At 40.4% G+C, this 17,128-nt stretch overlaps 2 protein-coding genes across 2 annotated transcripts; one reads left to right on the forward strand and one right to left on the reverse strand.

The window, feature by feature from the left end:
• Positions 1–3,365: 3,365 nt before the first annotated feature.
• dnase2b (deoxyribonuclease II beta) lies at positions 3,366–9,039 on the reverse strand. The gene is made up of 6 exons (XM_030049909.1): positions 8,919–9,039; positions 8,538–8,712; positions 7,918–7,996; positions 5,946–6,107; positions 5,223–5,420; positions 3,366–3,853 (listed from the first exon to the last, which is right to left on the reverse strand). Exons 1-6 carry the CDS (start codon positions 9,023–9,025, stop codon positions 3,519–3,521), a joined length of 1,056 nt encoding a protein of 351 aa, XP_029905769.1. The 5' UTR covers positions 9,026–9,039; the 3' UTR covers positions 3,366–3,518.
• Positions 9,040–12,334: 3,295 nt separating this feature from the next.
• On the forward strand, positions 12,335–17,107 carry uox (urate oxidase). Its single transcript, XM_030049884.1, has 8 exons — positions 12,335–12,408; positions 13,704–13,916; positions 15,001–15,117; positions 15,428–15,506; positions 15,759–15,945; positions 16,319–16,442; positions 16,741–16,824; positions 16,916–17,107. Exons 1-8 carry the CDS (start codon positions 12,388–12,390, stop codon positions 16,988–16,990), a joined length of 900 nt encoding a protein of 299 aa, XP_029905744.1. The 5' UTR covers positions 12,335–12,387; the 3' UTR covers positions 16,991–17,107.
• Positions 17,108–17,128: the final 21 nt, after the last annotated feature.

Raw genomic sequence — 17,128 nt, forward strand, 5'->3', positions numbered from 1 at the left:
GCTTCACCAGTTCACAGAGCGAGGGGCGGTGGAAAGGATGTGGTTTGCTATGAAGAACAATATCCCCTATAGTGACAGTTTTCAGAGCTCAAAATCTCCACCAGCCAGTCCACCTTGTTTCCTAGATCATTTCTGCATTTCACATCAGCTCTCACACACCCCAGCAGATCCCACCACCTGTAAGGAATCACCACATTGTCCTGTAAAACAAACATAATAAGAACTGTTATTATTATTATATCCTCAAAATAAAGATGTTGAGGACATTATGGATTGCCGCTGCAGATTCTGGCTGTGAATGTGATAACTCAAATGCCGTTTTCATGTCTTTTAAAAGTTGCTTTCCACCTTTATGACTCCTGGAAAAAGTTCCTTAATGATTTTGGTGACCCTATGACTTCTCTGGCGCCACCATCAGGCCAAACTGTAAGCCTTAAAGTTATAAAATCAAATTAAGAAAAGACAGGTTTTATTCAAATTTAATCAGGCATATGATGAAAAAAAAGAGGTAATCTTATTTTTAAAAAAACTGAATTACAATAAGGAGCAATTGTACGTCTCATTGCCATTATTTGCCAAAATGTAAAGCCGCAATTATCTTTGTTCTCATTTGTGATGTGACACTGCTTCTTTATTGAATTGATAACATAATTACTTACCAATCATGTTACCACATGATTACTTACCAGTGATAACAAACATTTTATTCAGTAGCTGTCATTACACATATTGTATTAAAATAGTTTAACAGTTAAAACAACAGGAGCAAAACAATCCATTTACAGACATCTCACTTCTTAATAGTTAACCAAAATTTTAAACACTCTATAAATATATCCCACTATCCCAGCCACATGTTTCCGTCCTGTTTTCAGTTTTTACTGTGAGATCTCCAGCTTCTTCCTCCACTGCTTTAATAAATCACAGTCCATTGGTTCAGCCTCTATTTTGTATCTCACATCCAGCCAAACCTGCACGCTCATAAAATTACATCTACTTAATCGTTCCTCATTCCTAAACGTCTTTATACAGAGCTATTAATTATGAGTGGAATCCATGGATGCTGTGAGGTCTTGGATTACATAGATAATTTCTCTTTCACTGCATTTTTTTTTATCAATATATTTGTTAAAATAAGCCATGTTTAGCCATGTTGGTCATATCAATCAACTGACAATCCTTACAACTTATTTCTCATTGAAAAGGGGACTAATCAGGCTTTCAAACAGTATAAAAGACAACATCAATCGGTATTGTTACATGGGAGAAATGATCAACTGAGAAAATATTGCAGGGGATTTTCTCAAAAAAAAAAAAAAAAAAAAAAAAAAGGTTGCTTCCCACACAATTACCAGTGTCACTCATTCCAGAAATGCAGGATCCTTACAAGTTGTATCTCATTAGAAAGAGGACGAATCAGGCTTTACAATGGTATAAGATACAACACTATTGGGTATAAATAAAGGGGAGAAATTATAGACTGAAAAAGCGATGCAGAACTTTTTTTTTTTTTGCTCAGTATATATATGCAATGTGTTTTAAAGAACCACTTTATTCACTGATATGCATTGATGAAAAATAAGTAAACTCATGCTTTTACAGAAAAAAAGTATTTTAAAACTAGTTATTGTCATTTTTACTATGAGTGCATTTAAAATCTACCATTACCATTATAATTCTTGTGTGTTTGGAACATAACTAGGCTCTGAATGGGTTAACAATACTGCATGTTTTTAGGTATTAAAAAGTATTCAAGCGACCGCATTTGTCTCAGCCTACATAGCCGACATAATTATTCTTAGAAGAATGATAATTGTAGCTGCTCTTTCCTGCAATAAGCTTGTAAATTTTGTTTGAGCATATCAAAATAAAGTGGTTAGCTGGCCATTCATATAATTCCACATCTGGGTCATGTACTTGCGTAAAGGCGACTGTGTGTTTTCTGTTGCTGTTACTGACAGTGTCCAGGCTAAAAACTTACTCTTTCCCTTCTATCATCCTTGGGGCTTTTAGGGATATCAACATATGTTTTATTATTGTCTTTCTGCCTTTATATTAAATTTCTATTTGTTTCTGTAAATCAGTTTCTGTAGATTTTTTCTCCTCTGTTTTTCTCCTTGTTTTTTTTTTTTTTTTTTTTTTTTAAACATATTTTACTGCAATAGGCCTGCAACAGAGACCTGTTCCCCCATGAAGGCAGCAGATAACCTACCAGAGATAGGTCAGGCAAAATAGCCCTCAGTGAGCATATACGAGCTCTCTCAGCCCTTTACTTGAGCTGATGTCTGCCAGTGCTGTGCACACATGAAATGTTGGAGGAGTTGCTGAGGAGGAGCAGGAAGCAGGCGAGACCCCCAAAGGCCACAGCCCTGGGGAGGAATCCAGGAAGTTCACAGTGTATGACACAACCCAGGGTTTATAAATGTCTGGTGCTGTTCTTGATGCAGCGTTGTGTTCAGCTCATTCTGATGGGAAAGGAGAGCGATGTCTCACTGCACGGCAACGTTCACAAGTCAGACATCATATGTAAACAGGCACTGTACGAAGAAAAGGCTCCACAAGGAACCATCAGGGGTTCTACAATTAGGAACATCTGAGGGAAATCTTCCTTGAAAAACACACACATACACACACACAAACACACACGTATATATACATATTTATTTCCCCACAAGAGACCCCAAACAGAACAGTGCCTGTGTACTGATTCCAGCCCATATAAGTCATTAGACATTCTCTGTAACCACTAGGCCATGCTCTTTACCCCAAACAGTTCTGCAGTGGACCAGTAAGGAACCCGCTACACAAGTATCTCTGGCTCTTACAGTGGGGGGCACGATGGCTGATGATAGGGCGAAGTGTTTGGTAAATCGGATTTAGTAATAACAACTGCAATGAGCTTGAATTTTGCATCTTTATTAATTGAGATGTGGTCACCTCATATTTCCTAATTCTTCATTCTTCACACGACACAATAAAATCACAAAATAAGATTGTTCAGGGTAAAGATGCCCCTCCCTCTCTCTCACACACACAAGCATGTATACACACCCACACATGCACACACATTTTTACCATGGAACTCTCACAATCTCACACACTTGTCCATGAACACCATTTCATAACTTCACCATCAGATTATATATTTTTGTTAATATTCTAACCACAGGTATGGATGTTGTTCCTCTTTTTATGTTGAAGGAACATGGGGCTGTTTTCAGTTTGAATACATAATTGGGGGATTTTTCATTTTCTTTTTTTTTCTTTTTTTTTTTTTTTTTGCAGTTTGCAAAAAAAAAAAAAAAAAAAAAAGCAGATGGCCTGCTTGCTTAATTAAGGCCATTGTGGTTGTTGTTCCTGAATTTGCTGGCTATATAGAGTTCCTCAGCCCAGGTGTGACTACAGGAAAACTGTCATGGGTGTGTGTCAAGTGCTTGCACCTGACATGCTGTTTTTCAAAATGAGCCCACAGTTCCATAGTTAGAGTGCTCCTCTCTCATGTATTGTGCCTTGCTCTGTCACTTGCAGCCGATGTACCAGTCCACGGCCTGTCGGAAGGCCTTGTAAATGACCGGGTCGCGGGAGCACACCAGTCCTCCAGAACGCCACGCCTGGGTCCTCTCCCTGTTCATATCCCCCAGGCAGGTGAGCTGGTCCTCATAAGCCCAGGACACACACCACTTTGAGTGGTCGTCGTGGGACTGGAACAGGACCGGGCCGGGCAGCCGCACCCTCCTGACGTTCATGGTGTGTTTGGGGAGGGAGCAGTTGGAGGGCAGCTCGTGGTCTCTCTGCCAGGTCTCCACCAGCAGGTCGGTGTCCAGGACCTGTGCCACCCAGCCTGCATAGATATCTGCATGGACAACAGTGAGTTATAGTTTATATAGCACTTTCATTATCATAAAACACGGTTTAAACATAAAGACCTGTGCCGGGTGAGGCTCTTTGGGTTATTCGAGCACATGTTCTGCTCCCTAACTGTGACTGACTGATCGTAAAAAGTGGTTCAACATTCAAACGGTTCATGAGAGCTTCTACATTTCCAGCTCTGAACACCTGTGTCTGTCGGGTCTTTACTGGGAAAAACCCTCTGCTGCACAGGAAGTGATGCTGAAGTGATGATGAATAAAAGAAAGAGGCGGCTAGTTCACACGAGCAGCGACAAAGAAAGAGGACAAAAAAAAAAAAGATTGCCAGTTCAAGCAACTCAGACTACCTCAAGAGAAAATCAAGGGGAGAAGACATCACTGCACTGGAGACACTGTTTGACTGACAAGTGACATGTGCAACACAGCAGTGATCCTGATCCCTTGGCACATGTCACCTAAATCACCAAAAAAATACTTATTGGTAAAATAAAATAAATTCAAATAAATAAATGAATGAATGGATACATATATATAGATAAATGAATCAAATAAATAAATAAAGAATTTGTAATGTAACGATTTGTAACGTCTGTGATTTAAAAGATGTTGAAAATGAATTTCATTTTATGTTTTATTGCACCCTGTATGATGACTTGAGGGTTCCTTTATTTGAGGCCATGCAAAACCAAAAACCTGAGCTATTCTGGGTCGATGATGGCCAGAAACTGAAATGGCTCTTTAATGCTGAAGTATTTAACACTGCAAATTTTATTTCTAAGGCCTGGAATAGAGGGCAGCATATTTTTGTTTAATTAATGCATAACCTGAGGGGCATATTTTGGATGTGCCTGGATTTGGATTTGACTTTGTATTCCTGATTTATTCTGATGCGTTTTTTTTTTTTTTGTTGTTGTTGTATGTTTGAGCATGGTTTGTAATGTGTACAGCAGTGTCTTATAAGTCCATACGGGCTGGGCTTCTGAAATTGAAGCATGACACTTAAATAAAAGAAAAAAAAACAATAAACAAAATTTTATGTTTGAGAGTATATTTTGCTGATATCATCTAATTTACTAGTTTTGGAGAAGTGTTGGTTAGTGGCCTGTGCTTGCACATTTCATTGTTTTGTGTAAATTGTGTAATAAGACAGCAGACACTTTCACAAAGTTCTAAAATTTTGTGGACTTGTTGACTAACCTAACTGTTTAATTGTGCTGTAAAATTTTCTGCAATTTTTTGTGCTACTCATTTTAGGGCAAATGTCAAAATATTTTGTCTGGCACTGAAACAGGAACTTAATGGCATTAACATCGAAAATGCAAATGACCCGCAAGCGCATGAGGAATACCTTACCATCCACAAAGCGCTCTGATTTGGCGAAGCTGACAAACTTCTCCCCTCGGGCTGAGACAAGCTCTTGCCTTCTCCTCGTGGAGGCCAGTGGCGGTTTGGAGCCCTTGCATAACTGGGCCAGCAGCGCCAGATCAGCCAAAAATGGAGCAGGCACAGAGCAGTTATAGAGACGTGGGTAAAGGTACACCATCTGCTGCACTGGAGGGAAAGGAGCATCCGTCAGAAAGCAGACAAAATGAAATACATGAGAGAATACTAAATGATACACTGGACTATTTATTCAGAGGCTACATGGCAATATTACTAGTAGCCACAATCAAAATGAGTCTGGAAAATTTCTGTGTTTAAATGTTACCTAAAAGGGTTGGAAAATTATATATTGCCAATTTAAAAGTAAAGTAAGCTTGCTATCATCACACATAATCCACCCATGTATTGCCAATGGGACACCGATTGGTCTGAACCACTTGAATTCTCACGTGAGAATTTCATGACATCACTGGAAAAATTAATCGCCTGATCCATTGCACAGTGGTGTTTATGTGGCATCACTGCATTGCGCATATTACATAAAAACAGGCATAGGAGTTACTGATGGCCTTGGTCCATCAGTGTGTAAAGATGTTTTTCAGCAAACACAGGATTTTGTAAGAGGAAGTTGGACAGGAGTGGGCACTGAGGTGCAGTAAGTCAAGGGCTGTTGCTTCATGAGCATTCACTCACCGATGAGGGGGAACTGGCCGTACTCATAGGTCATGCAGAGAGCTGTCTGGCCGTAGACTTTACCAGAGGAGGGGTAAAGGTAGCCCCTCTCCGGGAATGAGGGGAAATGGGGAATGCTGTGGGACAACCAGAAACCCTGAGAGTGGTCAAAGAACAGCATCCCTGCAGGACACACACACACACACACACACACACCAATATACGTGAGCACATACACACATGCACACACACACAGTGCCTGCGTGCTTTCCATCAAAGTCATTTCAGGTTGGTCAGTGATCCAGAGTCAACAGCGGTTATCACAGGGATGCTCTTTGCCCCGTTTCCTCCCCCTGACACCAAAACCGTATTGATCTGCTCTGTTCTGCAAAATCATTGTATCATATGGCAATCTGTATTCCACAAAGCTGGAACGCAAATACAGTATACGTATGATGGTCCAGATGCAGGAAGCGAGATACGAATAACTGTCCCCTTAGTTTTGTTTGTATCCGCGACTTCTTGTCGTTTTGTGAGTACCCATTGGTTTCTGGGATTCGCCAGTACCTTCTTATTTTTGCTTTCCTCTTATGTAAGAGAAAAGTTGACTGGTGGTCAAAAGCACACTCGCCAAGATAAGAAACAGCGTACTCTTTGTCACAGTCCACAAATTGCTTGTCCAACATATGGAGACAAATGCATGAAATGTCAAGGCATAATCGTATGTAGATATTTCGATTTTATGTTTTAGAGTAATTATAAGGATTAAATTATTAAAATGAGAATATTTGGATGTAGACATTTGAGAGCTTGTTGAAATAACAGCAAAAAAAGCCTACAGACTATATATGCATACATGAATTTTAGAGTATTTCTACAGAAGAACTGTATCTCTGACGGTGTCGTGGCTTCAGAAACTGCCCCGCCCCGCGTTGTCACCATGCAGCGCTCCGCTTGGGTAGTGTGTGTTTTTGGTCTCCATTTTAACACTGAACCGTTTTCATTTTATTTCAGCAAATGTACGACCTGCGTTGTGACGACTTTCACAGTTTTTTTTTTTTAACCATAGCTTTTTGACTCTTGTACAATGCCAGTTCTGATGCTCCAGAATGTAAAATGTTCAGTCTGGAACTTTATTTTTCCAAGAGGGGAAATTTGAGCTGGCTCAGCACAAACTGCAAAATCACAATCAGCTCAGCTGCTGTTTGGTGGCACCTCCACGTCTTGGGCTTGTGTCAGCATAGTTTGCAAAGGGCACAACAGCTGAACTAATGTTAGTATTTAGGGGCTGTTTCCTTATACTAATAATAAATGCTCAGACCCACACCTCCAGTTTATGAACAGGTGGGATCCATCATTCAGCACGCCTGGTGGCAGCTTTGGATTGTTAAGAACGTTTAGTGAATCTGAAGTTAACCTCTCTTATTATCAGGAAAATAAGAGAAAATATAAAAGAATTGTCAGAGAATGTTGCAGCATGTGGCCCAGTGTCAGATACCCATAATATACACAGGTCACTGAGTGCATAAGATTGCAAAAAGAAACACACACACACAAGGTGTGTGTGGTATATCCTCAGTCCTCAGGTATATCCTCAGTCTCCTGGTATATCCTCAGTCGCCCTCTCTCTGAGTACAACAGAGCGGGACAAGTTAAATTAGCATTCCTGTATAGGTCTGACTGGCCTGGAAAATTATGGAAATTTAATGTAATCATTTCCAGGTTTTGAGAAGATTGTGAACTGCACCAAAATATCTGGCAAAGGGAAAATATTGCTGTTCAATGTCAGTGCACACATAAGCACATATCGCATATTACATAGTTATAAAACCACTGTCTCTTTAGATATTGGGATATTTGTTCTTGTGAGGTATAATCTTCAACTATAGAATGCTAAGGGCACAATGGACAGCCACTATAAGCACTGATCAATCTAAAAAAAAAGAAAAAAAAAAAAAAAGAAAGAAAATAATAATAAGAGCATATTCAGTACCTTTAGTATGTCCATATCCTTTTTGGTATTTCACGTCCGGTGGTGCATCGTTGTAGAGGGCATAGACTGAGCTGTTAGACTAAAGGAAGTAAGCTTAGTTTAGTTTGCCAACTTTTCATTTTTCAAAGCATTTGCACTTGTAATATACAAACAGTTGTCAAGCGTGACACAATGATGTTAAAAACTTAGATCCATTGTGATACTAGATACAGAAGAGTGTAGCATGCACCATTAATTCTAATTCTGGTTATACAGTTCTATTTAATTCCTTAAGAGATTTTGCTGTTTTCCCTCCTCTTTCCATCTTTTGCATGTTCCTGATCACTTCACTGACCTTGCACTCACTGAAAAACCATGCAATGCTTGTATCACAAATGCAACATTATGTGGAGGGACTTTGTTATTGACTTAATGGGGCTGGGGAAGCAAATTCATTTCCAGTTTCAGCTTTGCCATGACAGTTCCTCAAAACATGTTTGTGTCTACATGGAAACCTGAACCAGAAACAGCATGATTAGAAATACAAGAGTCTCTCTTGTATTACTATGGCAGTATCCATCTAAAGAATATATCACAGTGAGCTTATAAATTTCACATGGAAAGAGGGCGCACAGTGTCACCTTGTAAGCGTGTCCCATGTAAAGCTGGTTCAGTGTGTTTCCTATGGCCCCTTGGCTGGTGTTAACCAGGAATTTACTCCTCTGCCAGCTCCCTGCCGAGGAGTCCAGGTACATGTAGTCCACTCCACTGCCAGTGCCTCCAATCTTATACTTGGGCAGCTTGTAGATAATAAACCTGCCGCAGTAAGAGAGAAATGTTAATTTTTCTACTGTATTCAAGAGAGAGTGTGTCTAGTATTGAAGGGTATTTTAAATGCACTCATTTAAGGAAAGTAATTTAAGTAATAAATAAGGAACTAATAAGTAATTTTCTGCACAGATTTGATATTTAAAGTTGTATGTATGTATGTTAGCATATTTTAATTCATGAAATAAACTCACCAATCAACAGGCTCACCAGCCTCATTTCTACAGGAAATCTGTGCACCATTCGCTGTGCAGCATAAAAACACAATAATGTGGAAGCCCAAAGTGAAGCGTGCGGACATCGTGTAGCACTGTGTCAGCCAGAGTGAGCAAAGCAGTGAACAGAAAAGGGATTTTGAAATCTTTTGTTTCGTAGCTGAGCAGCTTTAAAAGTGAACCCAGCACAGCTGGCTGGAGAGACACACAGGAAGTCATAAGATGTGGTCACATGATAGGGGAACATCTTTTAGGCACCACAGGTTTTCATTTAGGGGATCATTGGTGTTGATAATATCATCAGTGGTAGGAGGGTTCACAGCCTCCTCTTGATCAGTGCACCAATACCTTGAAACTATTTGTTTTTTTCTTTGTTTATACAGGGATGGGTTTTCCTTTTTCAGCACTGTACATCTTCAGGTTTTTTTTTTTTTTATTGTGGCATACATTCACACCACAGTCTTCTAGTACTGGCTGAAGCACTGAACTGGAAACCCTGTGGTTACACACCCAAGACAAAAAAGGCAAACCTTACAGCTTTAAAGGAAGTGTGACAAGTTTGAACCACACTGAAATGAAAGTCTTTTTCAATTTCTTTTTACTTTGGTTTCTATTTTTTAACATTGATGTAAATCGATCAAATAAGATGTTTGTTTCAATTTTTTATATTAGCAGGTAAATAAGTGAAACTACATGCCATGCACACAATACTTCAAAAAATACTTGACACGATACATGAAAAACAAATTCACAAAAAGGTATGATAGTAAAACACACTGTAGATAGTAACACAGTAACATGAGAGAGTGCTCAACAGCAATTAAACATGAAAAACACAAGATTAATTATAACATAAAACAGCAAAATACCAATTGAGATGATGAGATCACATCAAAAAAATGTATTCTTAATGACATTCTCTTGTTAGTCCAGCGGCTATGCAAAAAATCGTGCACTTCACGATACAAGCATGAAATCTGGCACACTGTTAGAGCGTGCCCTAAGGATCATTTTTGGCTATAGGGCCATCACAGATTTGTCCCGTGGTAACCGTGGCAACCATTTTTCAAAATGGCTGCCACCTGCTGTGATTTTACCTGTAACTCAGGTTCTAGACCACCTAGGATCTTGATCCTGGTGGCGAATCCTACATTTTCAAGGATGAGGAATACAGTGGTACTATTTAAAACATGCTATCAACTACCTAACTACATATTTCCGCCATTCAGTTAATTAAATAATAGACCATCAAAATATGTATTTCGGTAGAGTATAATACTGTACATGTTTTCTAAGATGTTGACAGATATGCCATGAAATGCATGTGTGTTATGGCAATGGCCAAAGTGGAACTATACAGCAGCACAGAGACAGGATACCATTTAGCCTAAAGGCATTTATAATAAAGCCAAAGAGGAAAGAAAGTGTGACAACACAAAGTTGTGTATGATGACACAGTCCACCACAGTAGCAAAGGGCAGTGCACTGAAGTGCTGCTTTGGCACATTTGCATCTTCCACAGCACCTTTTTGCAGCCACAGTGGAGGAGGTCGCAACATGCCAGGCTTGCTTCTGGTCGTGTGGTCCAGTCAACTTCCCATCCACCTGTCAGAATCAGCAGCAACTTTGTTGTCACATGACACATTTTACAGGTGTAAAAAAGTGGGTTAAATTATTCATTCATTCATTCATTCATTCATTCATTCATTCATTCATTCTGTGTCCTTCCTCTTCCACCCCCAGTCACCTGGGGAGGGAAGTTCAGGGACTGCAACCATGGCCTGTCCCCAGCAGTGACCAGCTTGGTAGGCTGCCCTCTTTGTATGTAGTACTGCTTGTGTTGGGGGGGAGTCTACCAATCGTTCTACCTTTCTGGGTGAACAGCTGCTTCTGTGATTCCTAGCTGCTAGTGCGGTCATTCAGCAAAACCACAAATCACTCAAGAGGATCCATCCAGTCATCTACGGTGTCTGGTGTGGTGGCCAAGGCACAGAAGGCACGAGTCACATCACTGAAGTTCTTCCATGTATCCCATGTCGTCTTCTTGCCCCTGCCTCCAAATGATGACACAGTGTCACAACCAGTAAAGGCAAGCAGCATCATGAGTGCTGATTACCTGTTTCTCAGTGGAAGGGGATGTAACACAAGTTGCCAGGAAGGAGAACAGCTCAGCTTTGTTCTCATCAATACGTAGATACTCTGACCAATTCCCAGGAATGGCACTGGATGGCTCAATGTGTCAACAAATTCCCTTCCCTCTCTTGCTGCATGTTTCAGCCTGCAGCGTTTCTAGTTAACCAGACAATATCCCACAAAATTTCCCATCAAGAGAAAAAAAAAACTCCCTCTAATTGGCTGGCCTCCAGTCCACGAAAAATCCAAGTCTCAACAAGAATGAATGAATTCTTTGCTCATCAGGTCTATTGTCTACGTATTGTCTTTTAGAGGCAGCAGCAGGCCTGGTTTTACAGCTAGAGTGATACTGATATCATATGAAACTAGATACTTAAGGAATCCACTGATACCTGTATGTCATGCTAGGTTGCTGGCAAGGGTGAGGGAAAAACTGGCATGGCTTTTTCCAGCGGGGTCCCTTGACCTCTGACCTCCAGATCTCTGAATGAAAATGGGTTCTCTGGGCAGCCACGGCTCTCCCCTTTGCAGACATGCCCACCTCATGCTAATGCCATGCAGTTTGGGCTACAAACCCTGCAGTCCACATGTGTTCTTTTGGTCTGTTGTAAAATGGTGTACTGATTCATGTATGATGATGTTAGCCTCCATAGGAGCCATTTCATTGTATTGAGACCATTTGAAACTTGATGTCAATGTATAGAATGACCTATAGTGACCTCTAGGATAATCACAGCCTCATGAAATGTTACAACCACAAACTAGAGAGTGAGACCATACAGAGGAAGTCTGGTTTTCCAGGTATATTGACACTAAAGGGGGGTTTCTGAGCTATTTCCCGAACAAAACGCTCATCATCCAATCACTGAAAAATGCAATTCTTCAGTCCTCAAATGTCAACATAGTGACAGCATAGTGCAACATAGTGCAACTGACACATAATTAGGAATGACAGTGGCCATGATATGCTTCAAAAAACAATATTTCTACAGATCTATGACCAGAAACACTTGACACAGAGTGTTAAGCTACATCTCAAAATTGACTTAAGGCACCTCTCAGATGATATTCACCACTAAAATGCTACAGTCAGTGATTACTGTTTACATGTTCACATTTAACAAGTCTGTCCTGTTAAGCCTGTAAGTCTAGGCTTAACAATTCATGACTGAACTTGGCCTAACGCTGTGTGCGCAAGACAAAATACACAAGCACCGCCCTGTCTACAAAATCCTGCTCCATTTGGAAAGATACCTGTTGTCAGAGACAGGACAGAGGGCAACATCTGGGAGAGAGACCAGGAAAGACAGATATCATGGCAAGCGCTTCAGCTCAGGTAAACAACTTCATCATGTTATAAATATAGCAGGAAATGTCCTAAAAACAACAGGCGATTTATTTTTGACTAATTATGTGTATGATTCAGCACATGCGTTTGTCTCATTGGTGGGGTCAATGACCATGGAGTGTCTATCTGAGGACAAGCTCACGGTCACGTCTCATGATAGTGAAACATTACTAATGTCATATTCTCCAGTTTCAGTGCAAGTTTTGATTTCAGTGTCTTAAGACTACTCTTCTGAGATAGCTGTCAATGATCCCTTTGGAAGACAGCCAAAAAGCTGTTGCATAATCCTCATAAATCTGTCCATGTTTATTTTTTCAGATTTCTTGTGATGTCTTCCATTATAATATATATAATAATAGCGTCATTAAGACTGAAGTCAACAAAAGGTGACAAGGATGGATGAATGTTGCAGAAAAGGACTGTACTAATGCAACCAGTGGAAGACGTGCCACCTTAATTCAAACTAGATGCAGTGCACTCTTACTGAGAAATGTCCAAACTTAAATGCTTAAAAATATGCACCTTCTTCAGATAGAAGGATAAATTCCCGCACACTGGCCAACATCCAGAACAAAGAGTTTATTGCGACGTTTTGGTCATAGACCTTTTTCAAGCAAATGTTTGTGCCAACAAAAGAGGCCATCTTAAATAGGAGTGGCTGTGTGACTCCAAGCAATCACTTTTTACACACATCTGATATAAACATTCACATACTCAATATCAATATACAATCAGGGCAGTATCAATACACATAGGGAGAGACTGTACGATACAGTCAAGCAAAAACACTCAAAACATTTTTTATATATAAAAAGTTGTGACTGAATACATTAGGTCCTAATAAAAGGTAATGGCTAATGATTACAGTCAGAAAAATGGCAACAGATGCAATACATAGTTTAAATACAGAGAAAAAGAGAAGCAAAAAAGAGGAACTTATAATAAGAATGCACGAGACCTCAGCTCAAAAGTAATTCATCATTAAGGCCTTTTGGTGCCAGTGTTTGAAGGGTGTAGATCCAGAACGCTCAGGTAAAAATACAAAATCAAGTAGTCTGCATAAATATTGAAATCAGATTGAACACAAATAGCCCCAATCGTATTTCTTAGCAAGAAGGGGAAGGGGAGTAATTATCAAATTAAAATAACTATCATAATGACATTATATATCTAGCATCACACACTGCAAATGAAATCAGAGTTTATATATTTGTCAGTCATTACTTTGTTGATATGCTCTGCTGATCCTTGAGTCCTTGCTGACCTGACGCGTTTGTGTGCAGAACGTGGAGTTTGTGCGGACAGGCTACGGCAAAAACACGGTGAAGGTGCTGTACATCAGGAGGGAGGGCAGCCAGCACTACATCATCGAGCTGAAGGCTGACGTGCAGCTCACGCTCAAAACCCGGAAGGACTACCTAGCCGGAGACAACTCAGACATCATCCCCACCGACACCATCAAGAACACTGTGCACGGCCTGGCCAAACTCAAGGGGGTACGTCTCCACCTCTGCTGGCAAGAGCTGAGTCAGAAACAACCCACAGGGGTGTAGCAGGGAATTACGGAGTCCAATGTACAGAAACCTCTCACAGCTATTTTTTGTTAAGACAGGAGAGATTATGAAGAAAGAGAGAGGGATGACACAAACAAAACGTCCTGGCTGGATTCTAGTGCTTTAAACCACTGAGACTCCACAGCTCATTTCTAAGCTGCAGTGGCACCAAAAAAAATCAATTGAATTTGTTTGATTGTCCAGCAGCCAATCACTGCGGCTGTGGGCGGTGCTGAGCATGTGTGTGTGTGTGTGTGTGAAACTGAAGTAGAGCACCATGCACTTTTCCCATAGCTGCTGAGCAAAAAGGAAAGAACTTCATTTGACAGTAACTTTTGTAAACACTTTTATTTTGCAAGTAAACTGAATGAATTCTACAGCCTTGAGGAGTTCTCCATCACGTTTTTCCTTGCAGGTTTTCATTATGAAATGAAATGTCTCATCCACAGCTGATTCATTTACCGATCAACAATGAGCCCTAATTGAAATAATGGATTAGATGCTACCTCGATGGTGCTAATTGGCTGTAGTTCCCTGTTTAAAATCTGTTCAGGGTGGATGTTTAGTTTTAGTCTGCACAGGGAAAACCAGCCCACATTGTATTCCTGCTTGTTCGGATTTTTGTCTCAGCTAACACAGCACAACAGCATGGGTAAAGTTGTATTTGCTTTACTTGTGCGCAACTTTGTAGATTTTTAACTCTGTTTCAAAACCAGAGCAGTGTGAAGGAAAAGTAGAAAATACTCGCAAAGGGCATTTTTTCAAGATTCTTTTTAGGGGCCATTCCTGTGCCCAACTCCCCACACCTCAGATACCAGTTTTAAACCTTTGCCTTACTGTCTTTATATGTTTGGACATGCTGTAAACCAAGAAAGAGAACAGTATATTGTGTTTAAGGATGCTACAGAACTGATAACCACGGATCGCTCTCTGCACTTTATGGTGAAAGTGAAACTAAAAGTATGTCATTCAACAACTAATAACACTGTTTTTTGTTTTTTTTTGTGTGTGTTATGTGTCTCTTTAGATAAAGACAATTGAGCAGTTTTCCCTGGATATCTGTCATCACTTTCTCACCTCTTTCAACCATGTGCTGAGAGCCAAGGTTTACATGGAGGAGGCTCCATGGAGGAGGCTGGAGAAGGTAAAATAAAGAATTAATTCAGTGACTCCTCCTGCTTTACTATGCACTACATATCCTTATTTTCTTTTGAATAGCTGAAGAAAACAAGAATAGTGGGTGATTTCTCAGATTTTGCTCGTCTTTTAAAATCAAAGCAATATGTTGCCTTTAAAGGCACTTCAATGAGTTCGCAAATAAAATATTGCTGGTCCTGTGTTTTTTTTTTAAACCTGGTTTTCCCCTGATGAGCGTGATGACAGACTTGTGAAAGAGGATGCGGAATATAATATCTTGTGGGTTGTGTTTTTTTTGTGTGTGTTTTATTTTTAAGAATGGAACGGAGCATGTTCATGCATTTATCTTCAGCCCAGAAGCTTGGCGCTTCTGTGATGTGGAACAGAATCTGAATGGTGAGCAGAAAACACACAGGATCACGCATGCACACGGACACATATACACACACACTTTACACATTTTTGAAGTCAGTTTGACATGACTGTCGAGTGAAATTCATTATAAACTCCGCTCCTACAGAGACACTAGAGCTCACATGCATCGTTTTACACAGAGAGTACATCCTGCAGGCGTCCAGGGTGCCCTGTGATGTGCTGATGTGTTTATAAAGGTCATTTGCATTCTCACCAGCTGTGTGACTCCCTCAGGTGCCCCAGTGCTCCACAGCGGGGTGAAGAACATGAAGGTGCTGAAGACCACCCAGTCTGGGTTTGTGGGCTTCCTCCGAGACCGCTTCACTACCCTGCAGGAAGCCAAGGACAGGTGTTTCTGCACCTCCGTCTACGCCAGGTGGCGCTACAACAGGATTCACAATGTCAACTTTGACGCTGCATGGTAATTTGAATAAGTGTTTATGAAACATTAATAAGTTAATAATGTAGAAGTAAATGTCTATGGTGGAATCAATAGTTTGATGAGCTCCTATTCTGTCACAGAGGAGAAACTGATATAAAAGAAGAAATAACTTATCAGTATAAGCTGACCACATCCTATAATGTGAGATCCTGCAGTTCCTCATGTGTCAGGGTGCACTGTGCTGCGATGCAATGCAAGCAACTGATGTCTTTCTTTGTGCTTTAAAGAAAGAACACAAAATAGAAGTGAGAATGCTCAAAAAACAGTGTTGTATGTTCAAAAAATCCTGAAAACAACAAAAAAACAACCGTCCGTCCTACATCTAATGATAAGAACACAACTCTCCTTGCAGGAAATGTGTTAAAGAGACGATCATTGAGAAGTTTGCTGGCCCCTACGATCGCGGAGAGTACTCGCCCTCCGTGCAAAAGACCCTTTACGACACACAGGTTCTGGTCCTGGATCGAGTTCCTGAGGTACGATTACCGATCACATCGCGAAAGCAACAAACACTCCATTTCCCCACAGTCATATGTTGTGAAATGAGTTGAGATGATGTTAAACTTCAAATTTAACTGTTGAGAAAAACAAAACAAAGCAGAAGTCAGTGAATACATGTAGACAGTGAATTATAAGCCCCTTCATTCACACTTGCACGCTTCATTCACACCTGCCACTCATTTAAACATGAGTACAGTCACTGTGTGGTATCAATGAAATGAGTGAGGCTGTCTGTGAGGTGACATGAAGCATAATACGTCTACTGTCTTTCAGGTGGATGAGATAGAGATCGTCATGCCCAATGAGCATTACTTCACCATCGACATGACAAAAATGGGCCTAACAAACAAGGACGAGGTACGTGTGCCAAAAACATTGTATTATGACAACTCATCTCGATTTGTTTAGTTATGGCATAATTATTATCAACACGTTTTCCCCCTGATAGGTTCTTCTGCCACTGGATAACCCCTCCGGCAACATCACAGGGACAGTGCGCAGGAGACAGCTAGCCAAGCTGTGAGGACAGCGGCACAAACTCAACTGTTTCATCGATGAGTCTCTCTTAAACGACTACCATTTGTAAAGCCATGATCCAAAACCACGTAATGTGAATGTGCAATAAAACATGACTAATGAAAAGCAATCCCCTATAAATAAT

This window comes from Myripristis murdjan, chromosome 4 (assembly GCF_902150065.1).
Source record: "Myripristis murdjan chromosome 4, fMyrMur1.1, whole genome shotgun sequence".
Taxonomy (NCBI): domain Eukaryota; kingdom Metazoa; phylum Chordata; class Actinopteri; order Holocentriformes; family Holocentridae; genus Myripristis; species Myripristis murdjan.